The sequence below is a fragment of the Penicillium hordei genome, assembly GCF_028827395.1.
Source record: "Penicillium hordei strain IBT 12815 chromosome Unknown utg000004l_segment0_segment0, whole genome shotgun sequence".
Classification (NCBI taxonomy): domain Eukaryota; kingdom Fungi; phylum Ascomycota; class Eurotiomycetes; order Eurotiales; family Aspergillaceae; genus Penicillium; species Penicillium hordei.
Genome location: NW_026623145.1, coordinates 3,290,076 through 3,310,289, shown reverse-complemented (window position 1 = coordinate 3,310,289; position 20,214 = coordinate 3,290,076). Strand labels below are relative to the sequence as shown.

Below are 20,214 nucleotides of genomic sequence, written 5' to 3'. Positions count from 1 at the left end.
AAAACCGAGATGCATCCTGGAATCTCTTTCGCAATCAACGAGCGGACTGCAAGAACATAGTAGCAAAGTATCATGGCCGCAAAGGTGGTTCTAACGACGCTAGATTACACTACCGAAACAGGCCAATTTGATCTAGACGCAATGTGGTCACCAAGCATTGATTACTAAACAGCACCATACCATCCCCCCACTTTTCATCCCATTTGTGTTCATACATTTGTACTGATACCTGGGCGTTGCAACCGGTAGACAATATCTTGAATCTGAGCAAGGTCATCAATTGTTGTGCCGTCTACAATATGTAGCCTGCGGATGACAGCTGAGTGGATCTGGAGGGCGAGTTTCCCTGTCACACTATTCTTCCATGCCAAGCGTGAGACAAAGGTCCTGTCCTTTTCAAAAGGAGGCAGCTCTGACCCAGAAAGTTCGCGACCTTCAGAATGTAGCCCTAGTCCGTTCGGATAGGATCGAACTCACAATATCCAGGTATAGCTAGCCTATTGACCGTCAGAAAAATATCCAAGATAACTATTTTCTCTAGGATATTATATGGATATGGAGCATATTCATGTAGAGGTTATACAGAGCAGTATCAGTATTCCAGCGAACGAATCGAGTGACCGTATAGTCGGTTTTACCAGGAATAGAATTGCGGTATTACCTCCGATGATTGGTGTGACGCAGGTGTAGGCCCTCAAGCTCTTCATACGGGTCAAAAAAGCCATTTCCCTTTATCATAACCTCAGATTGATGTGGTATTGCCTTCACGTGGCGAGGAATCGCACTTTGCTCCCTATGAGCCTTATCTCTGTGGCCGTTTTGTCTTGCGGTGGGGTCAAAGCGCTTATTTAATTCGTACTGGGCCCTTGGGGATAGATGTTGTTGACTTTTGACTAGGACAAGCTGATGATAATGGAGCTTTTCTTTAAAATCGTCTGTCAAAGATAGAATACAGTGAAATATGTCAGCTATGAAATTTTATACACGCTATCCAACGTCAATCCATTTACCAGTCAAACATTCGACATTGGTATAATCAATCTCCACACCAAAGTCCACTGCAGACCTAGATACTGTTTTTAAAGGCTGGATAATCATTGTACGTGGTCTCATAGTGAGTGCTGGCAATTGAGAGAGACTTGCATGCCAGTTCCGAAATTTGGCTTTATATAGCAGCACAGCTTAGGACCTTCACTGAGGAATCTACATATATGTAGCTCTCATACCCACAAACATCGGTGAGGTAGTCTTGCATCATTAGCTCATGCATTTCGTAAATGAAGGGGAGGGTAGATCCAAATACTAATGTATATGAATGGTTTACTTGAGGTTTACTACAGTCGTGGCCTCCAAGCGACCTTTTTGTAATTAAAGGGATGAAACCAACGTCAAGCTTCGGAAGTACATGGCTCTCTAGACCGCAGATATCTGTATGCATATGCATATCAAATACATAATTACATGCCGGAGCCTGCACATCAGCATATAACTAGATAGATGTATTGGTTTTATGTAACAAATGTCCTGATTGTTTCCCGAACTAGTGCATCTACTAATCGTCAATGATTAGTGTAGCAATGCTTGGTTAAAACGACCGATTCTACCTCCGTAGAAAATGTTCGGCTGCGTTTCATTTTCATCGGGCGCTGTCTTATTTCGATCGCTCCGTCAAAATCTGTATCCTATGAGCCAAATATGTAGGTACCTCCTCATTGATCTAAAGCAGTTTAACAAATCCGCTCCATAGACCCTTTGAGGTGAAGATTCCACAAGGATCCACTGCCCTCTGGATTTCCTTGAGCCTTTGGAAGTTCTCTTCGCCATAACCGGGGAACACCTCGCTGGCTTGCTGGGCCGACGCGTAGTTAATATATTTATACCGGTTCGTCACACCCAGATCCTTGGCTGCCGATTCAATCCTGCGAATAGCATTTGCGGTCATCGTGTTAACGGCAGCATCGTCGGTTGCATACGACCAGGCCGTGGAGAGCAAAATAACTAGAGAACGTGTTAGTGGTCATAGTAGAAAGTCTTTCCAATCTAGACGTTCGAAAAACACATACTAAAGAGCGGTTCGTCACGCTTCAGATCAATGCCAAGAGCATTACCGCCTCTTTGCTTCATGGCCGCGATGGCAGTCCTTTGTATCGGATAGCAGATGAAATTGGTCCTTATGCCGGGCACGGCCTTGATAGCTTCTACCTCCTGTCGGAATATCTCGAGACCCTGTGAGAGCAAGGAGCGGGATGGGGCCACGGTTAGTGTAGCGAACAAGTTTCTGTCACATAAGAATGAATAAATAAAGAAATAGAAAGGTTTAAGATCTGCCCTTACCGAGTTGTACCCATCGAAATAGAGCCATTCGACACACTGCTCATGGAACGTATACTTGTAGACCTGCTTAATGTAGGGATTTGGTCAATTTTGCGGAATACCGGTGGATTCTCAATTGGCTTCGCGTAGCGCTGGATGCCCATCAATGTGAAGTCTTCACTGCCTGAGGCGTAGCTATAGTATAGGTCATAGCCCATGTCGACGTCATCGGTGAGATCTCTATCTGTGAACAAGTCGTAGATCTTGTCCAGTACTTGCTCAGTTTGATTTGGAGAGTAGGATGTCTGTCCGGTGAAGACAGGGCCTTGGTCGAATGTGCGGACCGTGAAGGCCGTAACAACGGCGAAGTTATTGCCTCCTCCGCGGAGAGCAAAATAGAGATCCTGATTATGAGTCTCGGAAGCAGTGGTAATCGTACCATTGGCGAGGACGACCTGGAAATGCGGATTTTAGCAATGAATAGATTGTTCAGGCTCCTGTAGAGCAAAACACACCTCATATTCGAAAACATTATCCAACGCCCATCCGTACTTGTTCGAGAATGGGGATGTTCCTCCGCCGAGTGTGAATCCACCCAGACCCACACTGGCGACTCTCCCACCAACATAGGACAAATTGCGAGATTCTAGGGCCTGATACGCTTGGATGCTCGTTGCACCACCACCAATACGTGCCTTGGTGCCATTGTTCAAGACCTCAACCTGTGTCAAGAGGTCTAGGTCCACAGTAACACCGCCCACAGAATTGGAATCTCCCGCATTCCGAGAGTGGCCGCCACCCTTCACCGAAAAATAGCACCAGTGGTCAACGAGAATGTTCAGCAATTTGGCCACATCGGAGGCATTGCTCGGTTCAATGCGACAGGATGGGTGAATCTCCTGCTGCTTTGCATCCCAGATGACGAAATTATTGTCAGGTGGATAGTGGACCGCAGATCCGAAGATTGTGGAGAGTTGGGCACACTATAGATAGTTAATATTGGAAGAGGAAGAACTTTTGACAAACATACTGCTTGTTGACAGTTCGAAGAGGGCGTTGTGGTAGGTTTGATGGTTTCTCCTGCATTTGCCACCGCAAGGAGAGAAATCAACCAAGCAGTAGTTTGCAACATTGGAACGTAGCACACGTGAAAATAAAACAAGGGACTTGCGGTAGCCAGAAGAACTTTGCAGCTTTCTGTTCTATGCAATTGATTACGGGGAGACATGAGCCTTTATATATCATTTTTGGCCCAAACACAAGATCTACACAACCAAGAATGATAACATCGGCCAAGTCAAGAGTCAGTGCAATTATTGATGCCGGCGGAATCCGAGGTAAACCTCATCCGATGCCAAGGTGATATGCATAGTTATTGCAATATTATCACTTGGAAAATTACAAGGGGCACCACTTTGTGCAAGGGCACAATATAACAGCGTTGTAGCCTGAAGGTGCTGATAATGTATACATGGATCCATGGATGTCTACGGGCAAACTTCGGATATATGCTATTCCTAATATGGATAAGCGTCATGCAGGTTGATGACAAGGTGGGACCAGTGAAAAACCTCTAATTGGCCTAATCTTGTGGAGCAGTTCCAGGGTTCCGTACATTTGGAATTTGGATATTCTACCCGGACCTTTGGCTGTCTTCACCCTTCACGCTATCCCTACTTCTTACGGCATTTCCTTTACTAGTGTCCCCAAGTTCCTGTCATCAAGGCGCATAAGGAGCACGACATTGCAGAAATGAAGCAGACCGTGGAGCAACCCTCTAAAAAGCGGATCGCTTTACGACCATTCTCCGAGCGTCTCTCCGCATGGCCGGAAGAGGATTGGTCGGGTATAACTGACCCAAAAACACGTCGAAGACTGCAAAATCGCATAAATCAAAGAGCTCGACGTAAGCCTAATTCCCACCCTATCAGATAGCAAGCACCTAATTGACCCTGCATACAGGTCTACAGAACAAAGAATCGGGAAAGCCCTCGGAAGACAGAAATAACCAACATGACAACAACCCTCTAACTGCTAAAAAACATGCAGTTACACGGCAGATGAATGCACAGACATCAGCAACACATACCGCAGTGGACGTGACCTCACTCATCTCCTTGAAAGAAATCGAGGATGTGCATATCCTACACTCCCATTCAATAGCGACAAAAGCTACGATGCAACGTTTAGAGATGGCGGCGCGCCAACATCAGATGTTGGGGTCTCCACGCACCGATCTTCTACTCCACCTTATTCAGTTCAATTTCACCAGAGCGCTCATGGAAAACACAATGATCTTAGGTCTCACATCGGATCAGCTACACGACGATGCCATTTCACAATTTTATAGCATTGGCCCGTGGCAATATGATTATGAGAATTACCTTCCGCCCAGTCTACTGCCCACCCCGATTCAACGCTCTCTCCCACATCACCCCTGGTTAGACCTGCTTCCTATCCCCCACATGAGGGATAATTTGATCTTAGCTGGAGACTTCGAGGAGGAAACCCAACTGTGCGTCGATATGAAGGGGGGTGAAAATGCGCGGTCGGGAAGAACTGGTATTATTGTTTGGAGCGACCCCTGGGATCCGGCGGGGTGGGAGGTTACGGAGTCTTTTGCTCGTGCTTGGGGCTGGGTTATTAAGGACTGTCATGACTTGGCGCGTTCCACAACCCGGTGGCGGGCAATGCGGAATGAAAGACCCCTATTTCGTATGAGCTGATCTGGAGGATGTGTACCTCTCTGATATTGAACTGAATAACAAGTGTGGATCCAAAAAGACTGCGTGGACTAATCGTCGATCAATGCAGTTTGATGACATGTGTGGGGATAACTACGGAGTAGAGATACTAAAACATAAGGGTTGGCAGGTTTCTATGACGTAGGAATTCCTGGGTAATACCCGCAACGCCACGCTGCTTGGGGCTAAGAACTAAAAGATGGGGGCAATGCGGGAATTGAATTCCTCATCTCATCGTATGCATAAAATAAACGGGTGTTCCATTCGTCTTGTATCTCAACGAGGAGTTCCTTTGATTCTTAGTGAGGTGATACGACAGCCTCGTAATAACATGAAAATGAGCTGGGATATTCTGTTCTCTGTTCGATTGAACACTAGCTACCAACGAGTCTCGGGCTTGGTTCCCCTAATTAATACTACACTAGACTAGTTTGGAATAGCACGGCTTCCCCTCCCCCCGCCTCCATGAATCCAATCATGCACATCTCATTTGTGGCCAATCACCTTTTTAGGCTCATATAGCTCATCGATGCTCTGTAATTCTTCGTGAGTAAGCTCGAAGGAAATAGCGCGCACTGCTTCATCAACCCTCTTCTTCTTACTCATGCCCAGAATCGGAGCCGTAATAAAGGGCTTGGATAAGGACCATGCAATTGCCACAGTTGCCATCGATACACCACGTTGTTTGGCAATCTTCTCGACCTGTTCGTTGATATTTTTGTCTGCCTTTGTAGTGGACTGGCCAAGGAAACCTTGACCCTGCCCCTCCCCGCGCGTGGTAGTAGAGAAGTCACGCCAGGGCCGGGCCAGGAAACCCATGGCAACGGGGCTCCAGGGGATGCCACCCATTCCGAATTTGGCACATGCAGGGTACATCTCCCGTTCCTCCTCTCGGTAGATGGCATTGTGAAGATTCTGCATTGAGATAAACTCCGTCCAGCCATAAATGCGGGCGGTATACTGGTACTCAAGGAGTTGATGGGCCCACATAGACGAAGCGCCGATATACCGCACCTTGCCTGACTTGACAACATCATGAAGCGCTTCCATCGTTTCTTTGACCGGTGTTCTAGGATCGAAGCGATGAATCTGTAGCAAGTCGACGTAGGGTAGGTCTAGCCTCTTCAAGCTGGCATCGATACTGTCGAAGATATGTTTCCGGCTCAAACCGTACTGATTGACGTATCCAGAGTTGTCCTTTTCCTCGTCCGTCATCGCCATCGGTTGTTCGATACCGCGGCCAACGGGTGCCCACAGTTTGGTTGCAATGACGAGGTTCTCACGGCGCCAATTATATTTCTTGATTGCCTTGCCTAGGATTTCCTCGGATATCCCGCTGGAATAGGCATTTGCTGTGTCAAAGAAGTTGAGACCGGACTCGTAGCAGTGATTAAGTACGGGAAGTGCTTCTTCTTCCGGGATTGACCACTTGAAACGACCCTCCGGATTTCCAAAACTCATGCACCCCACGCCAATCGGGGCGATGCGAAGGCCACTAGAACCGAGTTGCACGTATCTCATGTTGGTCTGTTCAAGGAGGATGGAGTGAAAAAAAGGATTGTTGGGTTTGGTGTTCCCAGAAATGGGGACCAAGCAGGGTTTTATACCTTATGGACGGAGTTAGTGAATAAAAAGTCTCCCTAGCTCAGCAAAGCTTGAAATGAAACTGCGCAAGTCCGTATACAACAACGCTTTATGCGACATGATGACAGATCGCACCTGATTGGTCACATTTTCAGTTAGTGGAGCTTGAGTGATTGTTGGTTGTCGCTTGGTTTGAGAATCCTTGTGGAACGAGCCAGGATATTTGATGTGACACTTTGACAGACATGTATACTTTGGCAGGGTTTATTATAGCAAATGAGAGACGTTTTAGATTGTGTGTTATTACCTCCAAAGCTGAGTATTGAGTAGGAAGTCAAATAAAAGGCAAACACGTCCCAAGGGCATTGCTATCTACGTAGGAAGCTGTTTTCAGACATGAGCCTTACCCCTGCGGTCAGCGCTGAGCCTGTGCATGTAGAGATAAAGAAGAAAACCGTTTTTCGGTAACTCTTAATTCCCGGGAAAACCGCGAGTAACAACTGTTTTCTCCGATCTCGTCTAGGCCACATTTTATAACCTTTCATGGCCCTTTTCTTCCATCTATTAATGATTCAAACTCTCCAGATGGTGTTGTCTAAGACGCCATGCCTTCAACACGACTATGCAGGTCCTTGACCATATCAATCCCAACCTTGGTAGACTCATCTAGGCTCTTTTCCGGCAATCCAAGCAACTCATTCTGCGCCCTGGAGTACAGCATCTTGCTAAAGCCAGCCATGTTACCACTTCTGACTTGCGCCAAACCATCCTCGTATCGCTTTTTGGTAGCCTCGTGGGTAACCATCTAGTCACCGTCAGTGGTGCCCGTAACACGCTTAACACTTTCGAACATATCTTTTTTGGCTGACAACAAAGCTCTTGATATACACGCCCTTGTGAAGGAACTTCCGAAAGAGTAAGACTCTTGTCGCTCTCGTCCTCCGGGAGCTCCTTGAGGCTCAGCATTTTGTGGCTACGCCGCGCCTAACCTGCGACAACGTCGACGTGGAGTTCTTGGTGTTTTTATCGTTATACAGTGTCAGGGAACGCTTGTCAAAGTCGAAACCAAAGTGTGCCTCGCCGGTCGCCAGGCTGTAATCGTATCAAAAGCCACAACACATGGTGATCCACTGCATGCCGAGCTTGTTAACTTAATGATGGTTAGCAACCTGAGTTGCCACATAGTGCCTATATCGAGCTGCACGGAGTGCGGAAGTACTTCCCCTTGAAGATCATCAACAAGAACGAGCCCCCAATGACAAAAGCTAGAACGGCCGTTGTTATGAAAGTATTTTGCATGCCGTCGGCTTCCAACCATGGCGTGATGCCATAGTTGATCGCGAACGATATGATGTTGCGACAGAGGATTACTGAGACGAGCGACTCGGTTGCAATATCCAGAGAACATATATTCCAGCGCATATCTGCCACCAGTCACATTACAGAATCGAGTCAGCAATGCGCCCAGCAGAAGGACGGCCCAGTGAATACCATGTGCAGCTTCCATTCCCCACGGAAGGAAGCCCGCGGGAATGGCGACACAGTAGGCTACTAGTGCCCATAATCGTTGCTCGGGTTCGCGAAGTCCCTTCGATTTTCGTGCCAGGCGTATGGTATACCAGTCAGAAAGTGGTCCATTTATCGCCGCGGCAAAGATGGTTCCGATTAAAGGAGCAGCATATGTGACTCCAACTGTGGTGGCTAAGAAGTTGTAAGGGACAGCGGTTAAAATTTCCGATGATGTTGCGTTGTAAACGTTAAACCTTACTTTGTTAGCAGGTCCACTAGTACGGATTAGACTCTCTCCGTCGCCTCTATGCTGTATTCCTTATAGCCCCGACTGGTCAGCCCTCCAACACCTAACCGCAAATATTGCGGCTTCTATCGAGTCTGTGGACTCGACTTATTCTCTTAAATAGTGGTGCAATGGCCTTGTCGCTGGCACAGACAATCTCCAACTCTAGCTGCGCTATAATCTTCTCGAACACGTAATATGATACATACGACCATAGGGTGTGGAAAACAGGGCTTCCCGTCCGCTCAGCCGTACTTAAGCCACACGCCGGTGAGTTAGTAGTTGGGTGGGTGACCACCAGCGAATCCTCACTGTTGTATGTTTTTTGTTTTTTATTTTTTATCTTTTCTAGTTACCGACTAGTTATGTAGTTGCTAGCGGATCCCAGGGACCGTGGGCCATGCACGGTAGATACATCTTCTGATTGGCCGCTTAGTGTTACCGGATTCGGAATGCAGATCGAGGATCGACGCGTCATTTGGAAGGTTTGAGCAGGAACTTTATATTGGGAGATATATAGTGCATAAAATAATGTTCGAGATCATCTAGCCGAACAGTTTTTAAAATTTCTAAATCTTAAGTAACATCTATATCCAGAATCCTAAACTATATATCTTCCCATCGAATTTGGTCAAGATGCCTCAAGGTTCGTGACTCTTTCATCAATCTTCCATCCTCAGATGTTAACGAAAGATTCGATGGTAGATACCCAGCAGCCTACCGAGCACAAGAAGTCCTTATTCGAGAACATCCTCCACCGCCACCCCAAGCATGGAAACGAGGGCCAGACCGCCGAGGACATGCCACAGGGCAGCGAGGGTGAGCTTCGTTCCGAACTGAAGAAGGAGGAGGAAAGCCTCAAGCAATACTTCAAAGAAGATAAGCAACTCGAAGAAGAAGGTCAAACCTATGGAGGCTTGATGTAGTTTTCTTGTCTTTCATCGACGCTGGTTCTTTTCATATGACTCTATGCCTCCTCGAACAACCAGGGATATTACTAGGAAACTTGGTTATCATCAGTGTCCGCTCACTTGTTCGTTGACTTAAATTAAAATAAATGCGACGCTTCGCAACTGCACGCGCTAATGTCCATGCATTGATGATAAAAGCGAATCTGGTGACCAACCGTCATCTACTAAGACCGTGCTATTCTTGTTGTTCCCAAGACAGAAAAGCAAATTAAGGAGACATTTCTCGACTCCCTGGCGTGCCTCCAAACTCAATGTGCCAAGAACCTGCACCAGGTCCATAACATAATTCACTTTGAACTCCCCCTCCTCAGAGAGCCTTGCCAAGCTTTCATATAAGATAGAGCGCAAGTTATGGATTGAACTTTCCCACAGGTGTCGAGAATTCCGTAAGGATATCTCTAATTGATCGAGCATATTTGGTCCAGTTGGAGTTGTCGAATCCTCATCGGACATGATGGAAATTGACTCTTGTATTAGGACACTGATGGAAAATAAACACCCGAGCATTTCATCTTCCCACTCCGTGATGTGAGCATCATGAGCAGAAGACATAGTAGAGAGCTGAAAGTTATGACGCAAAAGTCCAACTGCGGTATGAGTAAAGGGGAATGAAGAAAGTCCTCTAGTGTAAACAGACCCCATGAACGTTCTCATGTCTTGAATGAATGATATTAACCAAAGGCAGCGGACCTTTTGAACATCGCAAGATGAGGTTTGTTGCATAATGGGTGTTGAGAAAAGAGGAGGAGAGATTCGTTCGAGGTTGTTCGTGGACTCGAGCCATGACGGCCGCGACATTAGCGAGACCCTAGAAGTTATCAGTATTATAGATTTATTCATACTTGCCGCGGGCTGCACCCACAGATAAACCACAAGTTCCAAGCGCCAGTTCTCGTGGAGCGATTCAACTCCACCTTTGGCTTCAATCATTCTTTGTAAGCCATCACGGTGGATTTTCCAATCTTCCTCTGTACCCCAGTATCGCTGTGTAACGTGATTAGCCAGTTTCCCACAAAAATACTCGCACTTGGTTAACATACCTCAAACGTGAGCAGGCGAACAACAGCAGCAAAAGAGTCGTCGCTTAATTCCTTCTCGGGATCACCAAGCCAGAGGCGTAGTATCCTGACAGCCTCGATTTTATATTTCAAGGCATCAGAAGAATTTGATCCCCGTCGCGGGGGAGTGCCAGCGTATAGATGAGATAGGTGCGCAGCTGAGTGCGCCATGATGCAGTTGAAAGACGAAGCATTCGAAAGATCCAGCGGGAACCACACATCCCTCATCGGATTAAACTCGGTGACATCCAGATCTTCGAACATCATAGCCGCATGGGTGCCAATCCCTACAATCCTATCAGCAAAATATCTACAAAAAGTAACATATCAAATTCAGTTATGATACCTACAGTGATGTAAAAGTTTCTGATGCTGGCTCGTCAAGTGAACAGGACATGTTTGAAACGGGTCAGGCTTCGAGCTCGATAGCGCATAACTCACACCGCGCAACATCTGAGTGGGAATGCTGGAATCTTTCTCTCCATTATTGACCGCGTTAATGTTCCAGTGATGTTGCAACCCTGAAAAGCCAATCGCATCTTCTGGCGGTGAAACAGCTTCATTAAGGCCGCTTTTCGGGAGGAGAGGCAAAGTTCGCGATAACCTGTTCTGGTGGTGTGTTTTCACCTTCTGATTGTGCTGATGCCGCCGCTTCCAATGCTCCTTCATAGCATGGCTCCGAGCTTCCGATTGGGTGTTCCCTGTCACAAATGTGAACTGGGGTGTTGCACCTGAGGAGCTGGAGGCCCGTGGAGACATTATTTTTTATAGCTATAAGGAGGTGCTGTTAAGACAGTTAAGCGCACGGATTGAAATGTGGGATGGGAAATGTAGATCACATGATGGGCTATGCCTAGAACACTCAGACTTGGTGCGATTCGGAAATCCACTGGGCTCACCTGGAGGTCTACGCCACATTGTTTGGCTTCATGTGGGGGAATACGACAAAGACCTATCCAATAGAAAGATTTGCCACAAGTAATATCCACGGATGTCTTTTCGGGTTCCAGCTCGGGTTCCAGCTCGGGGATGTCTGTAATTAGCTGGTTATATAAGCGAAAAATCAGGGTATCCCCGAGCTGGAGGCCCTGAGCTCTAGCCCCACATCTCGATCCGTGTCCAGTGTATCAGCGGTAGTCAAAGAAACCCCCAATTTTTATATTCGTGCTTAACTATCATTACTGTTTTCTCGTTTTCCAGTTATAATTCGTAAAACAAAATATCAAAATCCTCCATTCACATTTTCCTCCAGAGACGTAACCAAGTATAGTAGGGCTGCAGAAATACTAAAGAAACAGATTGATTCAATATTATGCGGCGGCCTTGATTGATGCTTCGGTACGCTCTTGCAGCCTCAACCCGAGGTCCTTGTCAACACGACTAAAAAGGCCTATATTCGGTGTTAGACTTGCACTCCAGCGGACGGATCTTTTTCGAAGATAACCAGTAGAGCACTCACTATAGACAGCTTTGCGCAATTCGGGGTACTGGACATTCTTGACGCTAGAGACAAGATTGCTGATAAGCCTATCCTGGTGACCAGGGTCACGACCAATTACCTCCCACAATGCTGCGGGCTGGACAAAGTCTGCGTCGGTGATCTCGCTGGAATAGGCCGAAACCTCTCCCGCCCACTTTTCATGATCAGTGTGTAGGTACAATGCTCCAGGGTTTGATCCTTTCACGTCTTGGTAGAACTTAGTAGGTTTGATTGAGGAGCCAACATAACTAGGATCTCCGCCATAGTTGTGGTCAAATCGCATTTTCCCGTCCCTCTGGAAAGGACAGTAGACTTGGACCTTGGCAGCGTTGGTTGGGAGCTGCTGGTAGTTCACTCCAAGTCGGTAACGGGCTGCGTCGGGGTATGCAAAAAGTCGTGCTTGTAGCACTTAGTCACAAGTAAGTTAGCTCGAGAATTCCTAGGCGAAGAATTAATGGGCTTTCCCCACTTACCTGGATCAGCGGACGCTGCGAATCCCGGGACCATCGTTGATGGCGAAAATGCAGCTTGCTCAATATCCGCAAAATAGTTTTGTGGCTGTCCGAGTTCAGAGGCTGCAACTGTATCCTGGAGAGCGGCGAAATACTTACATTGCGGTTCATAGTAAGACGACCAATCTGCTGTAGAGGGAGGTCCTTATGCGACCAGACCTTAGTCATATCGAAGATATTTACTTTGTATTTCTCGGCCTCTTCAGGGGTCATCAGTTGGACATAGACATTCCAAACAGGATAATCGCCTCTTTCGATGGCCTCAAACATATCCTGGATCATATAGTCAGGATTCTCTCCGGCAATCTTGGTAGCTTCTTCGCCGGTGAAATTCTGTATTCCTTGCTGCGTTTTGATGTGGATTTTGGCATATTTAAACGAGCCGTCCTACACATAGCTTTGTGAGAGGATGTTTTAGCATCTGGTAGTCATCATCGCTTACTGCCTTAGTGAACTTATATGTATGTCCACTATACGAATTCATGTAACGAGGTGATTTCGGAGTGCCACGGTCGCTGAATAGAACCATAAGTTGATGTATGCCTTCAGGGTTACCGACGTGGAAACTAAACTAAATTAGAGTCCAATTCACCAATTGGATTTAGAGGAAGAGACATACTCCCAAAACTACGATTGTTATTAGATTTACCCATCACGGGATGAAAGAAGGAGGACTTACCATGCTTGCATCAGGAAGATGGGTTTGGGGGTGCCGCTTATGAGATCGGTTCATCGACGGGAACTTGATCGGGTCGCGAATGAAAAAGACAGGCTGGTGTGGGAACCCGATTTAGAATCAATTAAAAATATCTTCGAGATAACGACCGAGCATACCGTGTTATTAAAAACCCAATCAAGGTTTCCCTCGTCCGTGTAGAGTTTCATCGACCATCCGTGGACATCGCGAGCGGTATCAGCAGATCCTGACTCGGCCCCAACGGTTGACACGCGCTGAAGCACCGGTGTTTTCTTTCCGGCCTTGTTGAGAAAGCTGGCGCAGGTGAAGTCAGAGCAATCGCGGGTGGCTTCGAACTCGCCATAAGACCTACACAGAGTGTCAATCCAGAAAGCTTTCGGGGGAACCTTAACAGCAGCTTACCCAACAGCTTTAGCATGAACGACTCTATTCAAGGGTCCAATGTCAGTATACCGTAGAGACCTCAAATTAATCGATGAATCAGACAATGGCACTTACCTCTCTGGTATTCGCTCGCGCGAGAAATGAGCCAAGGTCTCAATAAGCTGGGTATCCTGAAGCAACCCGAGCCCGCCGCCCTGTCTATCACGCATCATAACAGTCGTTTTGTTGCTGGCAAAAGGGCAGCCTGGGAAGAGTCAGGCATAAGCAAACAAATCCAGGATTGAAAATACCTTGTACCTTCAGCCAGAGTGTAATATTTGTTGTCGCCCATACTAAATGACAATTGGGGGTGATGGTAATAGTTTCAGATGAGACAGAAGAATAAGAATTGTATGTGCGATTACTGAGTCAGGGTCGCCGGAGGGTTGCAGTTTATATATGTTGTCTCAACCTTAGAAGAAACCTCGCCTTTTGATTTGAGATGGCTTTGAATTGGTTCTTAGTATTACACTTACATCCATTGGAGCTTTGCCCTCGACAGCTAGGAAGGGTCCACAGCCGATGACCCCTCATTTCAACACATATATCCCTCTTTGTAGCAGATGACGCAGCAATGCAGTGATGGCGTCCAATAGCCAAGCCTTAAAGTTGATGTAATAAGCCGGTGAGATCCAGACTACTACCTACATGACGTACCTGGGTAAGTCGCAACCTTAAAGCGAGGGCAAACGTCTCATTGGTCGAATACTACTACCAAATCTGGTTAGTGAAGATCTGTACCAAAACCCGGATCCGTGGACCCACTACCCTTGACCCTTGGAAATCTTGAAAGCTTGTTAGGGCTTAGCGTAAGTATCGTGGTCATCAGGCAACTAGATTCTGATGGATTACCTGCAAACCCTGCGCCCTTCAGCTTCCAACTACTCTGTTAAGGAATGTCCTACATTCTAATTCCGTTGGAGCCGTATAACTTATTTCCAGAGTTTGGAGCAATAGTTGAGCTCTATAATACCACGTTAGCCATTTGTCTGGATCCGGAGCGTGCGGATCTTTTCTTAGTGTGCTTCCATAGAGCTGACCAAGAGAAGAATCAATCAAATATATTTAGCGCGTATCTACCGAGTACAAACTAGGCTGTACCCAGACATGGATGCAGCAGATGTCATGCCGAGGTAACCCAGCAGGTCCATTGGTGAGACATTTCTCTCTGTATCACTCATTGCAAGCCGAGGAGACAGTCCACTATGTGCTTCTAAACAGCCAACCACACAGTGTTGAGCTTTTCAAATCTAGTCGGAGCTTTGTAGATCTCTCCGAAATACGCCTGTCTCGGCCCGCCGAATACTACCGGTTCAAAATAATCCAGTTGCAGAAGTCTCGACGTGTTTAGGATGCGTGGCACGGGCGAGAGTGCAAGGGATTGGTAGGTGTCGAACTCGGGACCGGTGCAGCTCATCCTATACATCTCAATATGGAAAGACTATCAGACCAATGGGAGATTATTAGACGAGCCTGGACCCCAGGATATGTGGAACTGTTATTTTACTCCTTGCACCCAAGTCTATGACGGTCATTGGGGGTTTAGGACTGGGATTCGAGACTTTTATACCAGAAATCCTATCGCCTCAATTATAAAAGGCTTGTAGAATTCGTCTTTCATGGACTGAGAAAGCCATCATTTTTGAAACGTTCAATTTGCAATATCTTACCATCGTCCTCACTCCATTATGTCTGTCCAGGACAATGCCAGATTCGACTTCATTATCGTTGGTGGTGGTACTGCCGGCAACGTGGTAGCCGGCCGCCTGGCCGAGAACCCCAACGCGAGAATCTTAGTTGTTGAAGCTGGTGTTGGTAACTCGAAAGACATCGAGGAGATCAGAACCCCCTCGGAAGCGATGCAGCTTCGAAACAGCCAGTATGACTGGGCCTACAAATCAACCATAGTCAAGCGAGAAGACTATGAACGGGTTGAGAAGCCCAACACCCGCGGCAAGGCTCTCGGTGGTAGTTCGTCCCTGAACTACTTCACCTGGGTTCCTGGGTCCAAGGGGACCTTTGATATGTGGGAAGAGTATGGTGGAAAGGAGTGGACTTGGGACCCTCTCGTTCCCTACCTGCGAAAGAGTGCGACCTACCATGACGATGATGAGGCATACGCGCCAGAACTGAAAAAGATCGGCCTAAACGGTCCGATCCCGATTTCACATTCCGAACTTATTCCTGAGATGGAGCCGTTCCGTGACCTCCTCACCAATGCGTGGAAGTCCACTGGCCAGCCAATCAACGAGAACATCTTCGACGGTGAAATGGTTGGCCTGACCCATAGTGTCAACACGATTTACAAAGGTCGCCGCTCTGGCAGTTTCCTTTGTGTTGATAAGCCAAATATCACCATCCTTCCCTTAGTGCACTCGAAGAAGCTTATTATTGACGACGTCGATAAAACCTGCAAGGGTGTGACTGTTATCACAGGTTCTGGTCAAGAACTAAATCTCTATGCTACCCGAGAAGTCATCGTCTCGCAGGGCGTCTTCGAGTCGCCTAAGCTGCTGATGCTTAGTGGTATCGGGCCTGCCGCTGAGCTTAAGAAGCACGGTATCCCAGTGATCATCGATCACCCCCACGTTGGTCAGCATCTCTTGGATCACCCTGGCGTTCCTTTCGTCCTTCGCGTCAAGGATGGCTTCGGTATGGATGACTACATCCTGCGCAAAGGAACCCCCCATAACAATCAGGCCATCCAAGCCTACCAGACCAACCACAGCGGTCCACTAGGCTCCGGCTTCCTTGAAATGGTCGGATTCCCTCGGATCGACAAGTACTTAGAGAATGACCCCCAGTACCGCCAGGCTAAGGCCTCGAACGGGAATAAAGACCCATTCTGCCCGTACGGCCAGCCTCACTTCGAGCTCGACTTCGTCTGTCTTTTCGGTAGCGCATTCCAATGGCACTATCCCACCCCAATCAAGGGCAACTACATGACTGTCATGGTTGACCTTGTCCGCCCTGTCTCCGACCCCGGTGAGGTCACACTCAACAGCGCTGACCCGCTGCAACAACCCAACATTAACCTGAACTACTTCAACAACGACCTCGATATAATCGCCCTCCGCGAGGGTATTAGATATACCTACGATGTCCTGAAGAATGGTCCCGGCTTTAAGGATATTATTGAGGATGAGTATCCCTGGGAGATGCCTCTGCACGATGACAATCTCATGAAAATGGCCGTCCTGGACCGCTCCCAGACCTCTTTCCACCCTTGCGGTACTGCCCGTCTCTCGAAGAACATCCAGCAGGGCGTGGTCGACCCTAACCTCAAGGTCCATGGAATTAAGAACCTCCGTGTAATTGACGCATCTGTTATCCCTGTCATTCCTGACTGCAGAATCCAGAACTCTGTGTACATGGTCGGTGAGAAGGGTGCAGATGCCATCAAGCGTGACCACAGTGACTTCTACAAATAAGCTAGATAACTGGGATGAGCTGAGCTTTTAGCCTGAAGGTCTGGTATGATGTGGTCTCGACTCATAAATTTGTCCGCGACGAACTAGTTTAGTGAATAGTATCTGTGTCCAACCAGACTGAACTGCAGTATAGACTATTCTGTGCCTCTAATATATACAAGTACACACTCCGCAGAGAGCCTTGACCGAGAAGGCCCTTCAAGTATTATGTATTGGAATTGAGAATGTTGAGTGCGACAGTGAGCTTTGACGACATGGTTGTAGTAGTCCAGTGTTGTTCAAGTGAGGGGATTAGGCAGAGAAGGAACTGGCCGGGCGTAGGCAAGGTAGATAAGTGAGCAGGGAAGCAAAACTCCAAGGAACTAAATTTGGAGATGTCGAGTCCAACAAAGTGTATCGCTCGTGCGACGTAGAATCTCTACTTGAGGACTAGAAGACCGTGAGTGTAGTATATGAGCCTCATTTAGAGCTAAAGAATGGCCTTTACTATGTCAGCAGAGGCATTTTCCACCCAATATGGCGAGTATATCGAGATCGCCAGCTTACCTTTCTAGAAGCAATGTGGCCCACAGAAGACGAGCATGAATAAGGAAGTTCGTGCACCACATTAAATTCGGCTAACATTAAATTCGGCTAGCATTAAATTCCAGCACTTTTGAGCATGTTAATGCTGCTGGTAGTGGTTATCGTTCCCATGGAATAGCTGTCTCTCGAGATCTTACTCGCAAAATATCATTGAGCCAAATTCCACCATCCGGTCGTGAGTGTTGGACAGATTGAACATCATGTCAATACTTCGGCTGTTACTGCTATTAGCCATTGAGCCCGTGCTAATTTCTTTTTGTCCACTTCACGGTATGAGAGTTGCCATCAAAGACAATTATCAAATCAAAGACATGAATACATCCCTTGGAAACCGTGCCTACTACAAGGCGTATCCAGTTAGTAGTGACACGGCAGACGTGGTGCTGAGACTGCTGGATGCTGGTGTTCATGTCGTGTGGGAAGGTACATTTAAGTTCCTTTGCTATGATGTAGCACCTGATGCAAAGTGCATACTACCAAACACCATACAACCCGCGAGGTGATGGTTATCTGATCACAAGGGGGCCTAAGTGTCAAAAATATAGAAACTACCAGATCGACAGTCTATACCAAACAAGCACATCCATATTTAAAACCTAGTTTTAAAAAATGAGGTCACTAAGCCCGAATACTATAACATTGAAAGGAGAAGCATGACGTAAGAAAGTCTCTTTCGTATTCACGGTAGTGATATAGAAAACCCGGTAGGCAAAACCACACCTGAGATATATATAATATCGATATTTTATCTATATATTATGGGGTCGTTTAATACAACTTTAAGAGAAAACGGGAATAATCCAGTCCTACCGAACTCTTAATGTATACCTCTGCACTTTATTTACAGAATATGAACCCGAACCTCCACTAATACGATTTTGTTCACCGCTCTCTAGTCCGTGCTGAAGTTGGTGCAATGGCGTATACCAGGAATTACAATCGTATTTCAGAGTTATTCTCCAGTGACGGAACACTTAATTCCCGAGTCACCGTATCCCCGAACATGTTAGTACTAATTTTCTGTCTGTTCAAATTGGATAGAACAACAGAGTATCTGACATGAGGTGGCTTGCCCGTTTCTGTTGAGCGGGAAGAGGATACACGATCGGAACTAGCTAAGGGGTGCAGGGTGGTACAAATACTGAATGAAAATTCAATTTTTCATCCTAGATTGGAATGATTACCTGCAATCCCGCCCCTGCTGACTCTGAAGAAAAATTCGGAAGAAAACGCTTCCCTCAACACTCCCCAGTTGCAAGGACTGGTTGTGTCGAACAGTGGATAACGCCCCCAGCCAGCGGTAACCCAGTCACATGCACCGGCTGCACCACGCGATCTGGACATAAGACCTGGAAAAGAGCAAGAGCTTCTTGGTCTCGCTGGGCATCCCCAAATTGCGGAAGGATCAAGCCTCCGTTGACGAAATAACAATTAACATAGTTCGTCGCTGGTTCGTCATACGTCAAATCGCCCAAGACAGTTGGATCAGGTTCGTCGACAATATGTATTTCGAAATGACGTCCCCTTGCATCCAATGTATTTCGCAAAGTAGCTTGTATCTCCTCAAAGACCTCAACCCATACCCTCGGGGCACTAGGATGCGGCCGGGAGAGAACCACGACCCCTGGTCGAATGAAGGTGACCTCGGCATCAGCGTGGACGTCTGTCACGTCGAGACCTTTGCGGCCAGGAAACCAGATAATCTTTTCGACTCCTAGCAAGCGGCGCAATTCCTCCTCGATTTCGGATCGTGATAGCCCAGGGTTGCGATTCTCGTTGAGAATGCTACTTTCCGTGGCTAGCAGTGTCCCGTCACCATCAGCGACTAACGCGCCGCCTTCAAGGCAGACTTTTGATTCGACGAGAATTACTGGAGATGGTGACTGATCAGATGCAATGACGCGCTGCGCGAAAGTTGCATTCTCTTCAAGCTGTGCTGGCTGCATCACTGGCCAGTCAAGCCCGTCGCAGGCGCGGTCATCAAGGCCAATGGCGTCTTTACGTCCCCATTCGCTAAAACGAAAGTTGATCGCAAACCGAGTCTGGCGGTCGCTCCCGTCAAACAAATTGACATAGACAGGCCCTGTATCCCGTACCCAGAGATGATTGGTTAGGGAGGGAATAATGGTTATGCTGGACTTGTTGCTGGAGTATTTAGTGTCGCTCTGTTCAAGCAGAGATTGTGCTTTGGAGATATCTTCCGGGCGCGTGAACAGACGGACAGGCTCGAATGCGGAGATTGCAGAGGCTAGGCTAGTGATCTCGAAGCATGCGCTCTCATAGTATGCTGCAGCGATGGATAATTTGGATGGAAAACCTAAAATTGTTGCGGCGTGGCGTGAAGTCTCGCTTGGGTACAAGTACCTCATTTTACCTTCAGCTGTATCAATCGCCATCCTGATGGGCAAAGCGTAAAGTGCTTCCTAGCAAAGGTGGTACGATTGTACTCTGAGAGAGGATCCGGTTTTCTCGTACGTGAGCTCCCTTCTTATATGTAACGTGGGTCAGCGGACTTTAGTCCGCACCTCGGCTAATGGGCTATCTAGCAAAGCCAAGGCGTCCTTGTTCTTTCTGTTTCAACAACACGCCTTTATTTGTATAGTAGATGTCTGAACATGGTT

General features: G+C 47.2%; 9 protein-coding genes across 9 annotated transcripts; 3 read left to right on the top strand and 6 right to left on the bottom strand.

The window, feature by feature from the left end:
* Window positions 1–1,717: 1,717 nt before the first annotated feature.
* Window positions 1,718–3,445, bottom strand: N7537_008436 (FAD-binding oxidoreductase; the record flags this gene model as incomplete). Its single annotated transcript, XM_056899491.1, has 5 exons — window positions 1,718–1,998; window positions 2,064–2,278; window positions 2,335–2,768; window positions 2,829–3,296; window positions 3,344–3,445. The coding sequence occupies 5 exons, from the start codon at window positions 3,443–3,445 to the stop codon at window positions 1,718–1,720; spliced, it is 1,500 nt and encodes a 499-aa protein (XP_056751567.1).
* Window positions 3,446–4,065: 620 nt separating this feature from the next.
* On the top strand, window positions 4,066–5,039 carry N7537_008435 (DUF3425 domain-containing protein; the record flags this gene model as incomplete). The annotated part of the gene is made up of 2 exons (XM_056899490.1): window positions 4,066–4,159; window positions 4,276–5,039. 2 exons carry the CDS (start codon window positions 4,066–4,068, stop codon window positions 5,037–5,039), a joined length of 858 nt encoding a protein of 285 aa, XP_056751566.1.
* Window positions 5,040–5,543: 504 nt separating this feature from the next.
* N7537_008434 (aldo/keto reductase) lies at window positions 5,544–6,578 on the bottom strand (the record flags this gene model as incomplete). Its single annotated transcript, XM_056899489.1, has 1 exon — window positions 5,544–6,578. The coding sequence occupies one exon, from the start codon at window positions 6,576–6,578 to the stop codon at window positions 5,544–5,546; it is 1,035 nt and encodes a 344-aa protein (XP_056751565.1).
* A 658-nt stretch (window positions 6,579–7,236) lies between these two features.
* Window positions 7,237–7,607, bottom strand: N7537_008433 (uncharacterized protein; the record flags this gene model as incomplete). The annotated part of the gene is made up of 2 exons (XM_056899488.1): window positions 7,237–7,446; window positions 7,530–7,607. The coding sequence occupies 2 exons, from the start codon at window positions 7,605–7,607 to the stop codon at window positions 7,237–7,239; spliced, it is 288 nt and encodes a 95-aa protein (XP_056751564.1).
* Window positions 7,608–9,072: 1,465 nt separating this feature from the next.
* N7537_008432 (uncharacterized protein) lies at window positions 9,073–9,362 on the top strand (the record flags this gene model as incomplete). The annotated part of the gene is made up of 2 exons (XM_056899487.1): window positions 9,073–9,082; window positions 9,142–9,362. The coding sequence occupies 2 exons, from the start codon at window positions 9,073–9,075 to the stop codon at window positions 9,360–9,362; spliced, it is 231 nt and encodes a 76-aa protein (XP_056751563.1).
* Window positions 9,363–10,010: 648 nt separating this feature from the next.
* On the bottom strand, window positions 10,011–11,224 carry N7537_008431 (uncharacterized protein; the record flags this gene model as incomplete). The annotated part of the gene is made up of 4 exons (XM_056899486.1): window positions 10,011–10,215; window positions 10,250–10,391; window positions 10,448–10,752; window positions 10,816–11,224. The coding sequence occupies 4 exons, from the start codon at window positions 11,222–11,224 to the stop codon at window positions 10,205–10,207; spliced, it is 867 nt and encodes a 288-aa protein (XP_056751562.1). The 3' UTR covers window positions 10,011–10,204.
* A 551-nt stretch (window positions 11,225–11,775) lies between these two features.
* N7537_008430 (catalase) lies at window positions 11,776–13,869 on the bottom strand (the record flags this gene model as incomplete). Its single annotated transcript, XM_056899485.1, has 11 exons — window positions 11,776–11,855; window positions 11,925–12,353; window positions 12,419–12,503; window positions 12,557–12,844; window positions 12,900–13,023; window positions 13,077–13,084; window positions 13,137–13,229; window positions 13,292–13,502; window positions 13,557–13,580; window positions 13,653–13,782; window positions 13,836–13,869. The coding sequence occupies 11 exons, from the start codon at window positions 13,867–13,869 to the stop codon at window positions 11,776–11,778; spliced, it is 1,506 nt and encodes a 501-aa protein (XP_056751561.1).
* Window positions 13,870–15,265: 1,396 nt separating this feature from the next.
* On the top strand, window positions 15,266–17,008 carry N7537_008429 (GMC family oxidoreductase; the record flags this gene model as incomplete). Its single annotated transcript, XM_056899484.1, has 1 exon — window positions 15,266–17,008. The coding sequence occupies one exon, from the start codon at window positions 15,266–15,268 to the stop codon at window positions 17,006–17,008; it is 1,743 nt and encodes a 580-aa protein (XP_056751560.1).
* Window positions 17,009–18,831: 1,823 nt separating this feature from the next.
* Window positions 18,832–19,989, bottom strand: N7537_008428 (agmatine deiminase family protein; the record flags this gene model as incomplete). The annotated part of the gene is made up of 1 exon (XM_056899483.1): window positions 18,832–19,989. One exon carries the CDS (start codon window positions 19,987–19,989, stop codon window positions 18,832–18,834), a length of 1,158 nt encoding a protein of 385 aa, XP_056751559.1.
* Between the last annotated feature and the right edge of the window lie 225 nt (window positions 19,990–20,214).